Source organism: Hippoglossus stenolepis, chromosome 20, assembly GCF_022539355.2.
Source record: "Hippoglossus stenolepis isolate QCI-W04-F060 chromosome 20, HSTE1.2, whole genome shotgun sequence".
NCBI classification, from domain to species: domain Eukaryota; kingdom Metazoa; phylum Chordata; class Actinopteri; order Pleuronectiformes; family Pleuronectidae; genus Hippoglossus; species Hippoglossus stenolepis.
Genome location: NC_061502.1, coordinates 13,094,405 through 13,113,045, shown reverse-complemented (window position 1 = coordinate 13,113,045; position 18,641 = coordinate 13,094,405). Strand labels below are relative to the sequence as shown.

Here is an 18,641-nt window from a genome sequence, read left to right as displayed (position 1 = left end):
ATTATAGTTGCTATTCCCAGCTCCTAAATCCCAGCGCAGACGGACGTGGCGACAGTGGTCGGACGTTGATTCACAGCAGAATGTGAAATCCCCTGTCGACCAGCACCGGGGAAGTAAAGAGGAGCGAGGCGGCCGAGATGTGACGAGAATTGTCAAAGAGCTTTAACCTTGGTGACAGTCTGAGACCTGCCACTCATCCACATCCACTCAAACAGGACATAACTAAATGTTAGTGTGTGCGCGCGATGCTTTTTCCAAATCAAATATCCCCCAAAACAGGGGGATGGGAGCTGCTGTGTATACATAATGCAGAGACCTGTGCTTCATTACTGCGGTGGACATGGCCTCAGGGCAGCAGGCGAGTTGAGGTTAGAGATGCAGCCTTGTCTTGATCTCTATTCCCATAGATGAGGGAGGTGCCCTTTAGCAAGGCATTTAACCTCCAGCCGCTGCGGTTAAATGTTTCTCAGCAAAAAACTGGAGCAGCCGCTGCATATATTCTCTAAAAATCTTCTGTTTGTCAGATTCCTGGATTCCTTATTAGCATTTACCTGCATGACAACCACACCACGAGTCTTATCTTGAGTCTTCTCACTTTCTAATCTCTATAAACTGGTTCTGCATGTGAATATTCAGAATCTATAGGGGAGGGACAGGATTTCTTTTTCTAGTTCGACCAATCACGTTTGAGCAGGCTTTGGTTGCCCGCAGGTAAACGGTCTGTGTGGAGAGCAATGAAGAGGATATTGACTGAAATGCATCAGCGATCGCCTTTTTCATTCATCTGCATTCGTATGTGGATACCCGTTAATACAGATGAGCTAAAAAACTGCCTTCGACTGAGGAGGAGATATACGCAAGTAGTTTATTGAGTATTATGGTGAAATCTGGACTCGCTCCCCTGTTGTGTCTATGTCGAGGATGCTGTTATATTCATTACATTAGTTCAAAAATCTATTTCAAGGGAGATTCGTCTTAAGGTGGCATATGAAAGTCTAATCTTTAATGAGACTGATACAAATATTTAACCAGAGCAATATCCCCTGCAGTTATAAATCACTTAGAATAATATATATGTCTACAGGGCGTATATACATTTACCATAGAAACTCCGAGATGTTCTTCCCCCTGTGGTTTGCAGATTTCAAGGAAGAAAGCTCTCTCTCTCTTCCGAGGAACTGGAAAATTACTAAGGTTGCGTTTCTGTGTTCAGATTTTCAGGAACCTTACGCTGTGGTGGTCCTTCTGGAGAAGGATTTAGTGGTGATCGACCTTGCACAAAATGGGTGAGGGTCTCAAATATCAAATATGACAAACTAGGGGTTGTCGCCTCTACTTTACATCATGACATGACTTACTTTCATAAATATGACTTATTATTGATTTATTCCTGTGCTCTCTTGTCCCCAGTTACCCCATATTCGAAAACCCCTATCCTCTGACCATCCACGAGTCTCCTGTGACCTGCTGCGAGTACTTTGCCGACTGCCCTGTGGACCTCATACCTGCACTTTACTCCGTTGGCTCGCGGCAGAAACGACAGGGCTACAGCAAAAAGGTACAATGCAGGCAAACTGCATCCGGTTGTTTGTTTCCCACTGATGCTGAGGAAACCTAAATAGAAACAAAAAAGGCTTTTGCAAAGCAATTTCTGTGTAATTTGGTGTCAATTATATGGAAAAAATAAATGTCCTTGTGAGACAAGTTTAATTTAATACCAAGTAAATGTTATGTATTTATTCATTATTCATTTTCCATTTTCAAAGAGCTGTATTCTCACCTGTAGACAGATTTTTACACATTTACATTTTTACGGACCTGCTGTGAAGTCAATAGGTCCTGACCCATTAATATAATAGTCCTGACCCAGAATTAAACATAGGCTCAGAACTGCTGCTGCTGCTGGACAGTGAAGGTAAAAGCTTGGGGCCTCAGGATACTGCCTGATGGGTCACACATCGGAAAGAGGTCATAAATGATAAAAACAACAGAAAAACCTTCTTTCATTTCCTTGGATTATATTAACATGTTTTTCCTTCTGCTCAGAACCGATTCAGTAGCATTGGTGCACACTCACACTTCTGCAAAGCCCCTTCTTACTTTATGCACTGCAGACACATCTTCACTACATATTTAAATCATTTAATGAGACACTTTATTCATTATGGACTGACATTTAGCAATTTTAAATTTGAACGGGTAAATGTCCAATCTGTTTCTAAACTGTTTACTCGTATAATTTCTGTTGTTTATACAGGGACTTGTACTTTGCAAATACATTTACCGTCATAAATGAATTTTTAAAACATGAAACATGCAGAGGAGAAGAATTACAGAGTTTAAATAAAGTCTAAACTATAACCATTCACCGATATTCCTGCAGCGGCTGCACCAATATACATTGAATAACTTTTAACAGTGTACCGATGGGGTCATAGTCAGGGGAATATATAATAATACTTGGGGAGCTAGGCATTTTTTGATTTGAACCTCAGGTTGTTCATTGAGATGAACATTTTGGGTTTGGGTGATTCAATGTGTCCTAAAGGAAAAGGGGTCACTACGCCTGGTGCGTGGTTCAAAAGGGTTGTAATTAGTGTTATTAGTTAGTCAGTGTGTTGTCAGGTAGTGAGAAAGAAAGCTTCTGTAACAAGTGTGTCCTCGTTGTGCACCCACATATGTAGGTGCATGTTACCGTCTAGATAACGTGCCTTAAAATAACAATTAAATTCTGCATCGCTGACTTCAGACCAGGTTTTTGTGGACTGTAGACACAGTTGCTTTTTTTTATAGCAATGCACCAAGTGCCTGACCACACCTCTTTTTAAGACCAGCACACCCATGGGTGCTCATATGGGCACAAGTGTATTTTCTGCTCCGGCAACACAGGCGCTGAACGGGAAAATGAAACCCAGCAGAGACGCGTACGTTGGTTTGCACCAGGTGTTTTACCCTTTTTCTTTCCCTCTGAATAATACGTTTTAGTATTCCACCTCTCTTCATGGTTGCAGACAACATCCGCGCCCTATTTCAGAGATGTAGATTCTTGTTCTTATAGTTATATAACCATAATAACGTTTTTTATTCTGGGAACTTATTTGGAAATTGTCCTGAAATCCCCAAAATGTGACTCTGTTGCTAGAAAAATCACAATCTGCTCCTGAATACTTGAGCCGGAACTGCAAAGACAGGGTTTCGCTTTCAAAATAAAATACAAAATAGGTCTCTGAACACCCCCCCACCCAGATTTATGATGTATGAAAATTTAATAGTATCCTGAGGGTGGAGTTTTCTTTCATGTCGCCCTGGTTAGCGGTGACATAAAAGAGCTAAATGCCTAAATTAGAAATGTAAATGTCCCACACTGCGCCCTCTAACCATCCCGCTGTACTCCAGGAACAACAAGGTTACATGATAAAGAACATTCCACTCCAAAGACTCTGTTAATTTGTATTCGAGGTTCTGAATTATATTCCTCAGTGTTTCCATGAAGGTAAATGGACTATATAATAGTGTCGTATTACCTAACAACCCCCCGCCTCGTCTCTCCTCTCATTCTCATCTCTTTATCCCTGTATCTTCTGAGGCAGACCCCCTGCTCCTTCAGCCATTATGTATATGCCTGTGTTCTTTTCCCCGTCGCCTTGTTCTAGCTCTCTGTCGGAAATGTCAGCGTGTACTGACCCAAACTCGCTGCCTAGCTTTTCCTTTTCTTTTTTTTTTTTGTGTGTGTGTGTGTGTGTGTGTGTGTGTGTGTGTGTGTGTGTGTGTGTGTGTGTGTGTGTGTGTGTGTGTGTGTGTGTGTGTGTGTGTGTGTGTGTGTGTGTGTGTGTGTGTGTGTGTGTGTGTGTGTGTGTGTGCAGCGATGGCCTGGCTGAGCTGCAGGAGGGCATTCTCACATAAAGATCACCATGAGTCATCCTGGTGACCTTTGTATGTGTCAACGTGTTCAAAGCCAAACCCCCCCACCAACACTTTCTTCTCTCTCTCGCTCACACGCACACATTCAGATGGCGGCGCATACTCATTGAGCTGTGTAATCTATAATTGCAAGGAGTCCTGGCCGTGTTGTTGTTTTTTTTTGTTTTTCCCATGCACACTCACACGTTTGCAGTTTTATCATGTCGTCTATTTCTCACATCGATGTTTCTGCTGACACGCTGTTTATTGACAAAGCTGTGCTCCTTCCTGTTCTCTCCCATTTTCTCTAACGCAATGTGTGTGTTCGCGTGTGTGTGTGTGTGTGTGTCTATCTATCCAGGAATGGCCTATTAGTGGTGGAAACTGGGGTCAAGGCACACAAAGCTACCCGGAGATCATCATCACTGGGTAAGACGACACTGATTTCATTAGCCTCGTCGTTATCGTCTCGCCGCAACTCCATTTTCTCTCATCTCTGCCGTGCTGCCGGGTCAACGCGGGGGAGAAGAGAGGAGTCTGTCTTAAAACATTTAATGGAGATGTTTATATACGCCAATAATGTGCATTATACTCCATTTTGAAATTTATCATCTCACACTAAGCTGTAAACAAGGGGGGGGGAATAGTTGTATTAACTTAACACACGCACTGAAGAAGTGACATTGAGGTATGGGTTTGGCGGTGGGAGGCTCTCGCTCCTCTTCTTCCTCCCTCCCTCCTCACTCCTACATGCTGTGTTACTATTCTGTCCAGAAAATGTTGTCAGTACAAGTAGGACGGTAGAAAAAGGAGGATGCATTTGTGGAATTGTGGCAACGGTACGAGTGTTCAACGTGATCTGTTGTTTGTGCGAAACAACGGCAGCAGTCCGCCTCCATGTCTGCTTTTATTCTGAAGTCACGTTTGATTGAGGAAGTTGCTGTAACTTCTCAAATCTGAGGAACCGCCACTCGTTTAAATCGCTTGTTTAAACGGTCTCTTGTGTGCGTCCTGGAAGAGCTTTAGAGACGTGAAGCACTGATGTTGGACACTGAGTCTGGCTCGTGTGTCATGAGTCTGTGCAGACAGTTCATATTCGTCCTGGGAAAACATTTCTTTATGTCTTGTGCATGGAGGAAAGTCATGTTGACACAGAGAGGATGTTCTTTAAACTACCACCACGAAAGTTGGAGCCAAACTTTTGTCTAAAATGCAGAATCTAGATTGCAGACATCTTTTAAATTACTTCTTAAAACATATCGTTTTTCAAAAAGCCCTTTATTAATTCCAGTAAATTTTTTATTCCCCAATCTTATTTTCCTCAGCCCTGAAATGTTTAATTCTTGACCATGTAAAGCACTTTTTAATAGCTTTGAAAAGTGCTGTATAATGTATTAAAATATTTAGAAGTTCCCATTATTGTAATTAAGTGTTATAAACTATGTAAAAACTTTTTAAAAATGTCCTTAAAGTTTAAGCCATATATTTCACCTAGTTATTCTAAAGCAGAGCTCTGTGGTTGACTGATTAATTTGGGACTGAATAAAATATTTTGCGGTATAAATATTTAGTTTGTTTTGGTTTACTATCCAGATTTAGTTCCAAGTGCCTCAGAACAGCAAAGTGTTTTTGTAACTGAGCAGCGTCTTTAATCGATGCTCCAGAGATGATTTCATGCCTCATATTTGTGGATTCTCGAACTTTTATGTCTGAAATAGAAAGACAGCAGGTGGCAAATTTTAATTCATGGCGTGTTCTTTCTCTCTCTCTCCTCTTCTTCTTCTTTCTTCCCCCTCTTCAATTCCCAGGCACGCTGATGGAACTGTGAAGTTCTGGGATGCCTCTGCAAGTGAGTTCTCTCGACGGCTTATTCAGGCTTTGTTAAACGATCATTATTGTCTGGAATGTTCAGACAACAAAAGACGTGTTTGAGCTCTCAAATGAAAATTGAGCGAGAATGGGTGGATGAAGGAGAGGAAATCGAAATGGGAATAAAAATGATAATAATACATTTGAACACTGTGTAATGGTTGCAGCAAGTTCAAAAGCACGATACAGCTTTTTTCGTATCGTTAGGAGACAGGTTTCACATGTATGTCTGATGGCTGCGGATGGAAACTGACACTTTCTCTATTTTATCCTCAGTAATGCTCCAGGTGCTCTACAAGCTGAAAACAGCCAAGGTGTTTGACAGGAACCGGTCCAAGGAAGACAAGGGCAGCGCGGACATGTCGGACGAAGACCCCTTCGCCATTCAGATTATGGCCTGGTGCCCCGAGAGCCGGATGCTGTGCGTGGCCGGGGTGTCGGCCAACGTTATCATCTACCGCTTCAGCAAGCTGGAAGTAACTACCGAGGTGGTGCAGGTGGGTGACGGAGCAGCGGGATAAAACACACCTATTTCATTTTGAGACTCTGAGGCACGGAACACAGATATGAGACGGACAGCGACTCTGTGGCTCTCCATCAAGACACAAGTCCCCCCCGCTGTTTGTTGTTATTTGCCCCCCAGCACTGTCTTAAGATGTTGCGAGACACACGGGCACAAGCGCAGACGTGCACTCGCACATCTGCCGAGTCAAAGGCAGTATGGTTGCCATGCCAACAGACAGTGAATAAGCAAAGCCTGGCTGTCGTTATAATCTGCTCTGAAGGTGACGTAAGCGCTTGTGGGGGTGTGATGGTGTTTAATGACATAAAGAGATATACTGTATTGTTACGCGTGTGCGTGTGCGTGTGCGTGTGTGAGTGGTTTCTGCTGTTGTTCTTTAGAGCGCTGGAGTGTTAAACCAGCAAGATACTTTATTTATTAATAAATAATGATATAATCCCTCATTGCTGTTTGCTCTGGACTTCACTGTGATCACTTGTCAATCAAAGCGATGTCCGTGGGCAGTACTGTGATGTGTTGATGAATTTGAATATTTTATTTAACTCTTTAGCTCTTTATGTCTTTCCTAAATATTTAAATCTTCTGCTCATCCAAACGAACGAAGCCTAGAGCCAGAGGTTGTCCTGAATCTGTTGGCTTCAGTGCCTTGCTTAAGGGCACCTTGGCATTAGTTGTTGGAGGAGATGTGCGCAGCCATGTCCCTTTTTGAAGTCGAGCAGTGTTTTGTGGGGTGACTGGCCGGCTCTCATGGACGTGTCAAAGATTTTAAGAACAGTTATAGTTTTCTGAGTGTTTGAATGTGGATCAGGAGGAGGTGAGCGGTGGTAGCGAGCTGTAATTTGGAGAACGCCCCCCCCTCGCACAAGGTCAGACGCTGCTGGGTAACCTCGCAGAAGGTGGACGGCAGGCAGGCGGCAGTCATGATCTGAAGAAGGGCACTGATTGCTCTTCACTCCCACATGTCAGTGGGGCTAATGAGACTGACGGAATGCACAAGGAGCATTGTGTGTTACTGTGTGTGTGTGTGTGTGTGTGTGTAGGTAGGTGATGTGTGTCAGTGCGAAGGTGGAGGTTGCAGAGAAGTAGCCTTGAGTAGGACTTAGAAGGAATGGAGTATTTCAGAAGTGGAGGACCTCTTTGACTCTCAATCTGCCTACACACACACACACACACACACACACACACACACACACACACACACACACACACACACACTTCAAAGTGACATGACTTCTATAGTTCTTATATGTTCCAGAGTTTTCTTGTATACATTTTCTAATATCATCTCTTCTGTCAATCTCTCTCTCCCTGTGTGTGTGTGTGTGTGTGTGTGTGTGTGTGTGTGTGTGTGTGTGTGTGTGTGTGTGTGTGTGTGTGTGTGTGTGTGTGTGTGTGTGTGTGTGTGTGTGTGTGTGTGTGTGACTGTACAGCTACTTGAGGTGCGAATGCAGTACGAGCTCAACGACATAGAGTCTCCAGATGGTGGGGGCGGAGGGGGGGAGCAGACGTCGGCTCTCCCAACACCCGGCGCCTCCCCTCAGACGAGCGGGCCGCCTTCACACCCCTCCACCAGCAGCAACAACTCTGACGGAGGCAACATGCCCTGCCTCAAGTACGAAACTCACACACACACACATAGAGGCACTTACATTAGCCGTCATAAGAACCAGGAGCGATTGCAAACCCATACTCACACACACACACACACACACACACACACACAGACACACAAGAGTCTTGCCTTTTGCCTCAAGCACACTTGCACGGACTTAGTCAGCGCCTGAAGCATTCTCAGCCTCAGCCTTCCCATCATCCCCTTGCCACCACTCATGCCAGGCCCTCAACACACAATCGCTTCAGAACTGCAGCTGCATCACTTGTTCTCTCTCTCTCTCTCTCTCTCTCTCTCTCTCTCTCTCTCTCTCTCTCTCTCTCTCTCTCCTCTCTCCCTCTCTCCCTTTCCTTTTTATTTTCTCCTTTTTCGTTTCTCTCTCGCTGTCTCGATCCCTGACTGTCTTCTTTTCCTCCAGAGTGCGCAGTACCCCTCTGAAGCAGTCCGCAGGCTACCAGGTGGATTTGGTGGTCCAGTTAGTGTGGGTGAGTGGAGAGCCTCCCCAGCAGATCACAAGCCTGGCGCTCAATTCCTCCTACGGCCTGTAAGTACACACACTGCAACGCTTTAGTCATAACTGGAATCTAATGGAAACCTATAAGAATAATATATGAAGTCTTATAAGGAGAAAACATGCAAAGTGGATGTGCATACATTTTTAAAATAGAAATGTGGTTATTTCAGTCGTTTTTTTACCGATCCCTACCTTTTTATATCTTTTTGCATTTTCATCCTTGTGTCTCTCTCCCTGCCCCCCCACTCTTGCTTCCTCCTCGTCTCTGTCACTCCTCCTCCTCCTCCTCCTCCTCCTCCTCCTCCTCCCCAGAGTGGTGTTTGGCAACAGTAACGGTCTGGCAGTTGTGGACTACATCCAGAAGACGGTCGTGCTCAACCTGGGGACGGTCGAGCTTTACGGCGCCAATGACCCCTACCAGAGGCAGCCCCGGTCGCCAAGAAAGACAAGGCAGCCGTCTGGAGGTAGGGAGAAGAAAAGATAAGGGGAAAAACATTTTTTTTCTTAACACACCCATTACCCATTAGTTTTTTTACTTTGTTTCTGTTCCAGTAAAACCACAAGTTGTTCACTCAAAAGCTAAGTGGCTGCACCCAAGATTTCCAAGTCCCTCTGGCATGAGCAAAAGATTATTTATCGCTTTATACCCGTCATCTTTTGTGCACATACACGAAATGGCTCCTGAATTCATAGTGATGTCATTTAGTTTGCAGAAGTTCACTCGCTCAGAAGCGTAGGATCAGCCATTTCTTATATTTGTAATTTCTATAGACTTTCCACTTTTTGTCGATGTCCAGCTACTAAAGCCATTCATTTCACGTGGCCCTGCTTGTCTGTTCTTTCAGTAGGAACAAGAAGTAACCGTGCATGAGTCTAATGTTCTGTACAAAAACTGTGTCTCAGCGTCTGACTAAGTTTACAAACCCTCCTCTCGTCTTAAAGGCAAAACAAGCCATCAGGTAAAAAATTGTCAACTTTACAAAGCACAGTGAAACTCATGTCTTCTCTTTTCCTGTTTTTTTTTTTTTTTTATCTAATTTTGATAAACCTGAAAAAGTGCAGTTTTTTACAAGGTTACCCTCTGGAATGATCTGAGAAGCAAAGTCAGATTTAGTATTCAGGTATTCACGGTTTGTTTTCACTGATGTTCTGGGTCAAAATGATAATTAGTCTTTCATTGAACATTATAGCTTATTTGTCTTTTTTGCCCCTGGAGCTGAATAACGATGATTACTGAGACTCTAGTTACCTCACAGGTCCAACCTCCCTGAGCCGAGCATGAGAACGAATGAAGTCATAGAGCAGCGAAATGACGGCATCAGAACTTGACGAGGTTTCACACGACAACACGCACACTAACTCTTACTTTGGGCTTCGGTTGACTTTCTCTGTCATCACACACACACACACACACACACACACACACACACACACACACACACACACACACACACACACACACACACACACTCTCACAGCCCATCCCTTGTGCACACATCCCCACTGCAGCTCCATACAGTCGCACCACTGATAGATAATCGGAGGCTTCGAGTATGGACACACTGCCACCATGGGTTAGAGGATGGGAGTGCAGCCAAGTAGACGATACCGCAGTGTCATGGTGATGCTCGGCCCACACTTCAGCAAAAGTAGATGCATGAATTAATAATGTGTGGACGCTGACTGATTTCTTTTTGATGTTTGTGCACAGATATGTTTAGAAACTCAGCACGCATCGAGACGTGCATACGCACAAGCACGTGCACGTGTAAACACACACACTCATCTGGTGTGAGCGACTGGAGACCAGTGGGCTGGCACCTGTCAGAGTCTGGCGAGTTAAGCAGTAATCGGGCATCCAGCTGTGTTTCTCCGCCAGCAGGGTCTGCTGCGTGCTCGGCTTTCTGCCTCGCAGGACAATGTCACACAAGCGTGCGCGCTCGTACGCAAACGTGCACCCGGGAAAGGGGGGGGAAATCTGTGAAGAAACATTTAAGTTGCAGTGAAAATCTTTTTTTTTGCATTAAATGTTATGTTTACATTTGTTTGTCTGTTATTTTGCAGGATTACGCAAACACTGCTCCACTGATTATCATGAAATTTGTGGAGGGGCGGGGCATGACCCAAAAGGAAGAACACAATAAATATGGGAGCGAATCTTCTAATATTACGGGATAGGGTGTATTGCCACATTTTCGTTGATGATATTTAGGGAACTGATATTTGAAAGTCTTTCATTGTTGGGCCTTGGCAGAAGTATGCACGTTACTGAGTCTATCCATCTAAGTGTTGAATGCAGTGGTGTTTTAAGTTGCATTGAACGGGTTGAACTGTGTGCTCTCCGCTGCAGGTCTATGTGACATCAACGAGGGCTCAGCCACATCAGAGGACCGCTGCAAGTCGCCTACTTCAGGTAACATGTCTCTCAGTGACTGATCGAGAGAAACGTGGGGGAAAATACAAAAAAATTGATTTTGTTCTTTTTAGACACAAAACTCAAACAGAGAATCAAGCAACATTAAAACCTCTAATAGAATATATTTCAAAGCAAGAGAAGCATTTGTGGGGGAAGAAGATTCACGTTTCAAAAGAGCCTCAGTTTTATTGACATCGTAGCTCAGCGTTTTTCTTGTTGATCCATAAAGTTGTCAATTTCCTTCTACCTCAGTCTGTATAAATGCACTGTTTGAGTTCAATACTATAAATGTAGGTATTTTAAGAGTATTTTCCCCATTTGTACTCACATTCTTTTACCACTTTTCAGAGTTCAATTGACGGGAATAAATTAGTTTTAATCTCCGTCGGTATCCTGGAAAACTGGGTTATAGCTTGTGAACGTATCCGATCTGTGATGCTAATTCAGCGTGGCAGCTCAGGATCATAAATTCAATGAAACTGCAAAACAAAACTCTGCATTTCGGTAGAAAAACACATTATTTTACATTAATCTGAGTATTACTGAAGTGAATATTGAAACTAATGAAACTTGTTTTCTGCATTATTCCATTAGAGTGAAAACACTAAACCTTTATCACTCTGAAAGATGATGTGAATCAAAATCTATCGTGCAGAGATCATCTTTCAGTTTAACATAAACATTTGTGTGGGTGCACAGATTCTTCCTAAACCAATATTACATCACACTGTTTTCATTTCAGATGAAATCAAACAAATCAAATTTTACTTTCGGGAAAAATAATATTTTCATTGTTTTATGTAACCTCCACTTCTAAGTGGGATTATTTATGTCTTTGTTGATGAAGTAGTAGCTCATTGTGTTCCGCAGCAACAAGACGCTCTGTTGCCCTTTAACTCGCCTCCTTCTTAATCTACATCATTAGTTTTTCAGCTGAACGTGCTTGGGGAGAAAAGCCCACATCCATCTCATTAGGTGTAACTTGGCATTAGCACGCTGAGAAAGGTCAGACAGAGAACAAATCTCAAAGTCTGAAGTCCTTCCACATATTCCCAGGTATGACGACCGTCCCAGCCCCCTCTGTCTGCTTCACCAGACTCTGGTCTCATACATCTGTCTGCTCTGCATTATTCATCGGACAGAGAGAGAGATAAGGTGCCTTCCTGCAAAAAAAAAAAAGACTGTCTGCCTTTAAAAGTCACTTAGTCTCTGCGTTTTGCTGATGGCAGAAAATAATTTAAACTAGGTTTATTTTTGCATTTTTTACCTCGATGTGATGAACTAAACAAAACAACAATTCTTTAAATAGTATTATGTACATTTTAAACAACTTAATCTCTTACAAGTGTCGATTCTAAACGAAGTAAGTTATCCCCATTTGACCCCCTTTTAATTTTATTGTTTTTTCTGCACACTAAACTTACCAGGAAAATGAGAACCGGAGTGAAAAGAACTAACTTCTTTTACTAAAAGTACTTTGACTTTGCAGTTAGGTCCATGTCCCATCTACTAACATAGAGGAGGCAGGGTTTATGACCTATACCACAGCCAACCACTAGGGGTCGCTGGATTCGGCTTTACTTTTGGGAAGCAGTCATGTCGGTCATCTTTCTATACAGTGTGTAGGACAAACCCATTAGAAATGTCAATGGTAATAACATTAAAAGGGTTTAAAGCTCCACCTGGTTTGATTTACCCAACCAAATGTATTTATAATTAAATAATCCAAAGGGTGGTTTTGCTGCTGAGGACCAAATAAATTGACTCATCTTGCAGTGATAGCTTGTGAGTAGTAACAAGCCCAAGGGTGTTTCTAACTGCACATTCACTGTACTTTACTTTCCTCCTTACGCCCCTTAAGTGTTGACGTCAAACAGCAATCTACAGCAATTCTACAATGGAGGTGGTAGAGGAGGTAAGATTGGCCAAAGATTTTCCTGAGAGGCTGTGCAGGCAGGACACACGCGCTCCAGATTTTGTCCCCTTCGGTTTGTTTCTTCTTCTGTCTTTGTCGTAGAGAAACTGTCTCTGTCGTCCGTGTTGTAGTCACCACAGCGGGGAGAAATACACTCGCTTCTGTTGGCTTCTCTTCCACTATCTTCTGGTTCTGACTGTTTTTAGTCGTAACAAGTCGTAGTACTGTTAGCGCTGATGTATACGTACGGACAGTAAAACATACTTTAAGAACTAAAAGCTCCTGGAGCAGAAGCTAACGAGGAAGCAGCGTGGGACTACAGCTGTCTATACAATACACCTTAGTTTTCTTATGCACACACTATGCATGCTACATGTATGTAGCACGAGTGTCAAACTGTAAATGTGCTTGCGTTTGGTATCTGTCCCAATATGATTGTTCATAGTACAGTGCAGTATGATGACACCTCAGTGCGGAGAGCAACTCATCTGTCCAACTGTGTGTCTTTGTGAACCTCCAGTGTGTTGTTGACAAAACTACTGTTAAATCCAATGTTTAATTCAGAGCATTTTCTTTCAGTTCGAACGAGGGGATACAAAACGTCTGTTGCAATAGAGACTGGAAATTACGACTTAACCAGAAGCTGAGGATTCTTATTAAAGGAGACATGTTATGCTTTTTCAGTCTTTTCTCCTTGAGTATGTTCTATAGTTTTTTTGCGTATGAATAACGCGCGGCAAGCAGCTAGTCCGGCAAACCCCCAAACGAAACCAGATAAAGCGAAAGCAAAGGCTGACATTTCCTGTACGTGCTTTAATAAATTGACCAATCACAACGGAGTAGACGAGGCTTCATCAGTAGGGGGTGGGGCCTTAGAGAGCCAGGAGCTAAAACCAAGAGTTTCAGACAGAGGCTGAAAAGAGGAGCTGCAGCAATGGACAGTTTGAGGAAGGTTTTCTGAACATTAAAGCATGTAAACCTTTTCAACTAATAACCCATATTAAAATTATGAACCTGAATAAGTTCAAGTTCAAGAGTTCAATATATATATCCTTTGACTTGCCCAAGCGTTGACTAATTTAAATAGTATAACGCCTGCTGTAACCAGATAATTCACATTTACAGTATACTTATATACTCATATAAAAGTACCTTAGCCCTGCAGGCTCAGGCAAGTTTATGGTTTCATGACGTTTAGTGACCACACATTCTCAGCATAGCGCCACCTAGCTCTAAAACAAGTAACTGTCCAGAGCTTTTAAATTCTAAAATGAAAACGGGTAATGTTTTGGAGCTGGATAACAACAATCTTTAAGTAAAAAGAAAAACTGGATGAGCATCAGGCATTGAAGGAAATCTGAAAATGTATTCAAGCCTGCTTCATAGGGTATTCCTATTTTTATTTACTTAGGTTTTTATTTGAAGATTCATCTACTTTTTTTCACCTACAGACAGAGAAATAATAAGTAATATCCTCATCGATACCCTCAGAATGAAAAGACAATTTATTTTTGTCTCGTATGTAAAATATGGATTCATATGGGGATGGAGACGTGGAATGAGGTGATCATGGTCGGAGTTTATACAGTAAACAACTTTCCAATTTTTGGTGAACTACTAAGTTATAAACCGTATTCCAAGTTTACACAATCCACTTATGTGAACTAGTAGATTTCCATAGTAACTTTTGACCATCTTTTCCACCGTCTTCTTCCATCTGCTGTTCAGTATTTTCTGTTTCCTGTTTACCTCCCTGTTCTTGGTGCATGCTCCTGTGGCATGAGGGTCCTGAATGGCCGTGCAGTTTTTTCGATATACCTCTTTTACCAGTCCTCTCTTCCAGGGCATTGTGCAACCAGAGGTCACCTCCTTTGTTGTGTCTGTCGCAGCATGCCTCTGTGAAACACGGGGTCGTCGTCACGCAGTGTCCTCTCCTGTGTTAAGCATTTTAGCCCGATGAAACGATCCCCGGGCACTTTGTTCCGCAGCCTTTTTTGTCGTTTTTTTTATGTATTCCAGCTTTATGCACAGTCCTATCCCAGTGCTAGTTATCTAGCTTTGCATGGCATCGTGTGTTAGCTTAGACGTGTGTTTGTAAAGAGGGATGTTCTCTTTTTTCCAGCAAAGATGTCACGGAAATTAAGCTTGCCTACTGAGCTAAAGCCAGACTTGGGTAAGCCCTAACTTCGTGCCTCCAAGCAATTTGTATACAGTATATCTCTCTCACTCCAACTGGACTCCCATCACATTTATATGAGTCCAGTTTAAAAGGTTTTTAGCCTCAACACTGGCAAGCTATGCAGATGTTCTTCTAAGTTTGCATGAGACGAACGTAGCACTCATCTGATCTCTCGAGCTTCGGCATAAATTGGATGTGAAATTGTCTGCAGGACTCCCACCTTTTTGACCTCGGTGGGGGGTCTTTATTCGAGGTCAGTGGTGCTAAGATAAACTTTGCACACTCCATCTCACCGTAAAGCTTTCTGTAACTTTTGCAGCTTTCTCTTTTCTCTTCTGTGTCCTTCATGTCCTTCCTTTCTCTGTCCGATTGGTTCCTTTACAATTTTACCAAAATTTGGTAACTTTTTAAAAAGGAAAGAGACTCTTTCTTCTTCAGGGGTGTGCGACTTTTTTTCTGCAATACAATGCATGGAACATGTGATCCGTCAGGGGTCAACGTGCCAAGACATCAACCTGAGTCCCAGTGTTTTACACCTCTAACCAAAGCACCTGAAAGCCAGTTATCTCATAGAACTACTGATTGAGGGGGAACATTTTAAAAGGTGCAAATGCATGTTTGCACTGGATTTGTTTCTCTTGTGCAACAGACTATAGGGCCACTGTTATATGGCAAATGGCAGTTCATTTGGTTTCAGGTGATGCCTCTTTTTTGACAGGTAAAATTATTAGATCTGTCTTTCCTAGAGATTTATACACGCCATGTCTTTACCAACTGTTAAATAACAACGCTCTCTCCCTAATTTTCCTGGATCGACATTGTCGGTAGATCAGTCTGTAATATATACAGATGTTACACAGCTGGTATGTCTTTGGTTTGTGTACAATTTTAACCCAAACTAAATTATTTGAACTCACTGCGAGCTCTAAAATCTTACCCGTGAATATTTATGGGTTTTATTTTGTATCAGCAGCACAATGTCCACATGTGTCTTGCCTGTCTTGCAGTTGCATTGCGGGTGCTTTACTTCTCTTGTTTTCTTCCTTACTGTCCTCCTGTCTGTATGCCCGCCGCGGGGTGCCAACCCATTAGACCACCGGGACAATTCCTTCAGCCGCTCTCGCTCCTCCAGCGTCACCAGCATCGACAAGGAAGCCCGGGAGGCCATCAGCTCCTTCCACTTCTGCGAGACCTTTGCCCGGAAGGGGGACAACGCCCTGACACCCTGCCTGAATGTGGGCACGACCCTGGGAACCGTGCTGGCTCTGGCTCTCACATTGCCACCTGCTGGGGAGCAACGGCAGCTGCAGCCGGTTATCATTTCACCTACTGGTGGGTAATGGGATCGTGGGAGGGAGGAGGAGATGGAAAATAGATAAGTGTCTTGTAGCTCTGATAAATGAACAGATGGACTAATGAATAAAATGTAAAAAACCTGTAGTTAGAAGTATCACATTCTATTCTAAACAAGACATAGTTATGTTTAGCTTTCATTCTGTGTTTCTCAATAGAAGAACATGTGTTTATCTAGTGTTTATATCTGTTCTTGGCCTAAAAAACTAGTTGGATGTATTTTATTTTCATCCACATTTTGTATTTGTCCACTGAGGTATTGCTACATTTCTTGGTCCTTTGCTGCCACCAATTGGCGTTTAGTAAAATTGCATTAAACTGAGCAATTACCTGGCCCCCACTCTACATTCTGAGGTAAACAGAGGATTGTTTCGGCCTTGAACTCAAACAAAACAAAGATCCATTTATCAAAACACTTGATGATTTAAAAAAAAGGGAGGATATACTTTTATACTGAAAGAAACCATCATGTTTTACAAACCATATAATAACTGTCCATCTGATATTATTGCTAAAGGGTTTTCACATATCAGCAGCCCTGTGGAAAAAAGTCTAATCCACTGGGTTTGAGTTCAAATTTCAGTTTCCCTCTTTTCCTTCTGTTCACCAGGCATGTTGGTACGACTGAAGGGCAGCATCATGCGGATGGCTGTCCTGGACTCCACAGGGTCCGTGCTGCCCCCCCCATTCGAGCCTTGGTTTGAACCTAACGTCACAGCAGACGGTGAAGAGCGAGAGAAGGTCCGCAAGCGCCGGCCCGTCTCCGTGTCCCCTTCCACCTCGCAGGACCTCAACGAGAGCCAGTACGCCGTGGTGTGTTCGGAGAAACAGGCCAAAGTCATCTCCCTCCCCTCGCAGACCTGCATCCACAAACACAGCATCACGGAGACGTCGTTCATCTTACGGGCGGACGTGGTGCAGATGAGCCTGGGCGTGTGTCTGGCTTGTTTCTGCGCCAACGGCCACATCATGACCCTCAGGTGAGAGACGTCAGTCTGCATCAAAGATCAGGCAGAAATAGTGGGTTATTAATGAATGTATCAATCAAAGTCAGTGTGAATAAATCATGGTCATAGTATTAGATTGAAGCAGATGTGAACTCTAGTGTGACTTTGTATGTTGTATAGTTTGTCCAGTAAGTGGTATCAGAGTTTGTGTTTTTAAAAAGAAAATATGTTGGAAGGTGTTTTTGCCGGTGTTGGTCATTATTGTAAAGAGGGGTGGCTTTGGCTGAGGGGGTAGAGCGGTCATCCTCCAACCAGAAGGTCGGCGGTTTGATCCCAGTCTTCATGATGTCAGTTACCTCTGCTCTGGACGTATTAGTCTGTCATTAATCCTCATTAATCTTCACTTCCCCAGAGGAAAGAGACAGAGCAGCCTTCTCTGTGGGTGTCTGATAGAGCAAGGGTGTCCAGCTGTGTGTGTGTGTGTGTGTGTGTGCATGAACATTGTGTTTCTGGACAGATTCATTCTAAAAACAGGATTGGAAATGTTTTATTGACAAAAAAAGAAAGTGTTCATTCGTTCATCATCTTTATTCCTGTGTCCCGTGTCCAGTTTGCCGGGCTTGAGACCGCTCATGGATGTAAACTACCTGCCTTTGACGGACATGCGGATAGCCAGGACGTTTTGTTTCACAAACCTCGGCCAGGCCATGTACCTCTGCTCCCCCACCGAGGTTCAGAGGATCACCTACAGTCAGGACACCTGTGAAAACCTGCAGGTCAGTAAACACCTTGTAGATGTATGTGGATTTGTATGAAACACAAAAGCTGCAGATTGTACTGCATGGAAAACATTTCATAATAACGTGTTGATGTTTCAGGAGATGCTGGGTGAACTTTTCACACCAGTAGAAACACCAGAGGCTCCCAACAGAGGGTTCTTCAAAGGCCTCTTTGGGGGAGGAGCGCAGTCACTGGACAGAGAGGAGCTCTGTACGTCTAACCTACACACGCCCACATATTCAGCACTTCAGTCCCTTGTTGGTGTAAAGTTTCATCCACACGTCTCATCCTGTTCTGTTTCCTCCCTCCTTTCCTCCTCCTCTCAGTCGGCGAGATATCATCTGGAAAGGCGTCTCGAGGCCTGGCCCAGCACATCCCAGGCCCCGGTGGCCTCGAGGGCATGAAGGGGGCGGCCTCCGGTGTGGTCGGGGACCTGGCACGCGCCCGAATAGCGCTGGACGAAAGAGGCCAAAAGCTGGGCGAGCTGGATGAGAGGACGGCCGCCATGATGGCCAGTGCAGACTCCTTCTCCAAACACGCCCATGACGTAAGAGAAAATGCTTTCGAGTTTGCAGGGTGAAGCCCACGTGTCACAGCTAAATGGAAAATGGTCTGTAATTATATTTAGTGCTT

At 43.5% G+C, this 18,641-nt stretch overlaps 1 protein-coding gene across 3 annotated transcripts in view; it reads left to right on the top strand.

Moving 5' to 3' along the window:
• The window catches only part of stxbp5a (syntaxin binding protein 5a (tomosyn)), an 88,752-nt gene that overhangs the window by 66,514 nt on the left and 3,597 nt on the right, over window positions 1-18,641 (top strand). The window contains exons 12-27 of one of the 3 annotated variants that reach the window (XM_047338164.1): window positions 1,214-1,286; window positions 1,411-1,558; window positions 4,262-4,329; window positions 5,709-5,749; window positions 6,046-6,266; window positions 7,723-7,904; window positions 8,323-8,448; window positions 8,731-8,882; window positions 10,769-10,831; window positions 12,696-12,749; window positions 14,872-14,922; window positions 15,979-16,260; window positions 16,892-17,261; window positions 17,839-18,004; window positions 18,107-18,218; window positions 18,335-18,555. In XM_047338164.1, coding sequence (XP_047194120.1) covers window positions 1,214-1,286; window positions 1,411-1,558; window positions 4,262-4,329; window positions 5,709-5,749; window positions 6,046-6,266; window positions 7,723-7,904; window positions 8,323-8,448; window positions 8,731-8,882; window positions 10,769-10,831; window positions 12,696-12,749; window positions 14,872-14,922; window positions 15,979-16,260; window positions 16,892-17,261; window positions 17,839-18,004; window positions 18,107-18,218; window positions 18,335-18,555 — 2,330 coding nt within the window. The remainder of the gene's footprint in view (window positions 1-1,213; window positions 1,287-1,410; window positions 1,559-4,261; window positions 4,330-5,708; window positions 5,750-6,045; window positions 6,267-7,722; window positions 7,905-8,322; window positions 8,449-8,730; window positions 8,883-10,768; window positions 10,832-12,695; window positions 12,750-14,871; window positions 14,923-15,978; window positions 16,261-16,891; window positions 17,262-17,838; window positions 18,005-18,106; window positions 18,219-18,334; window positions 18,556-18,641) is intronic. The other 2 variants (XM_047338166.1, XM_047338165.1) reach the window with 2 other exon arrangements.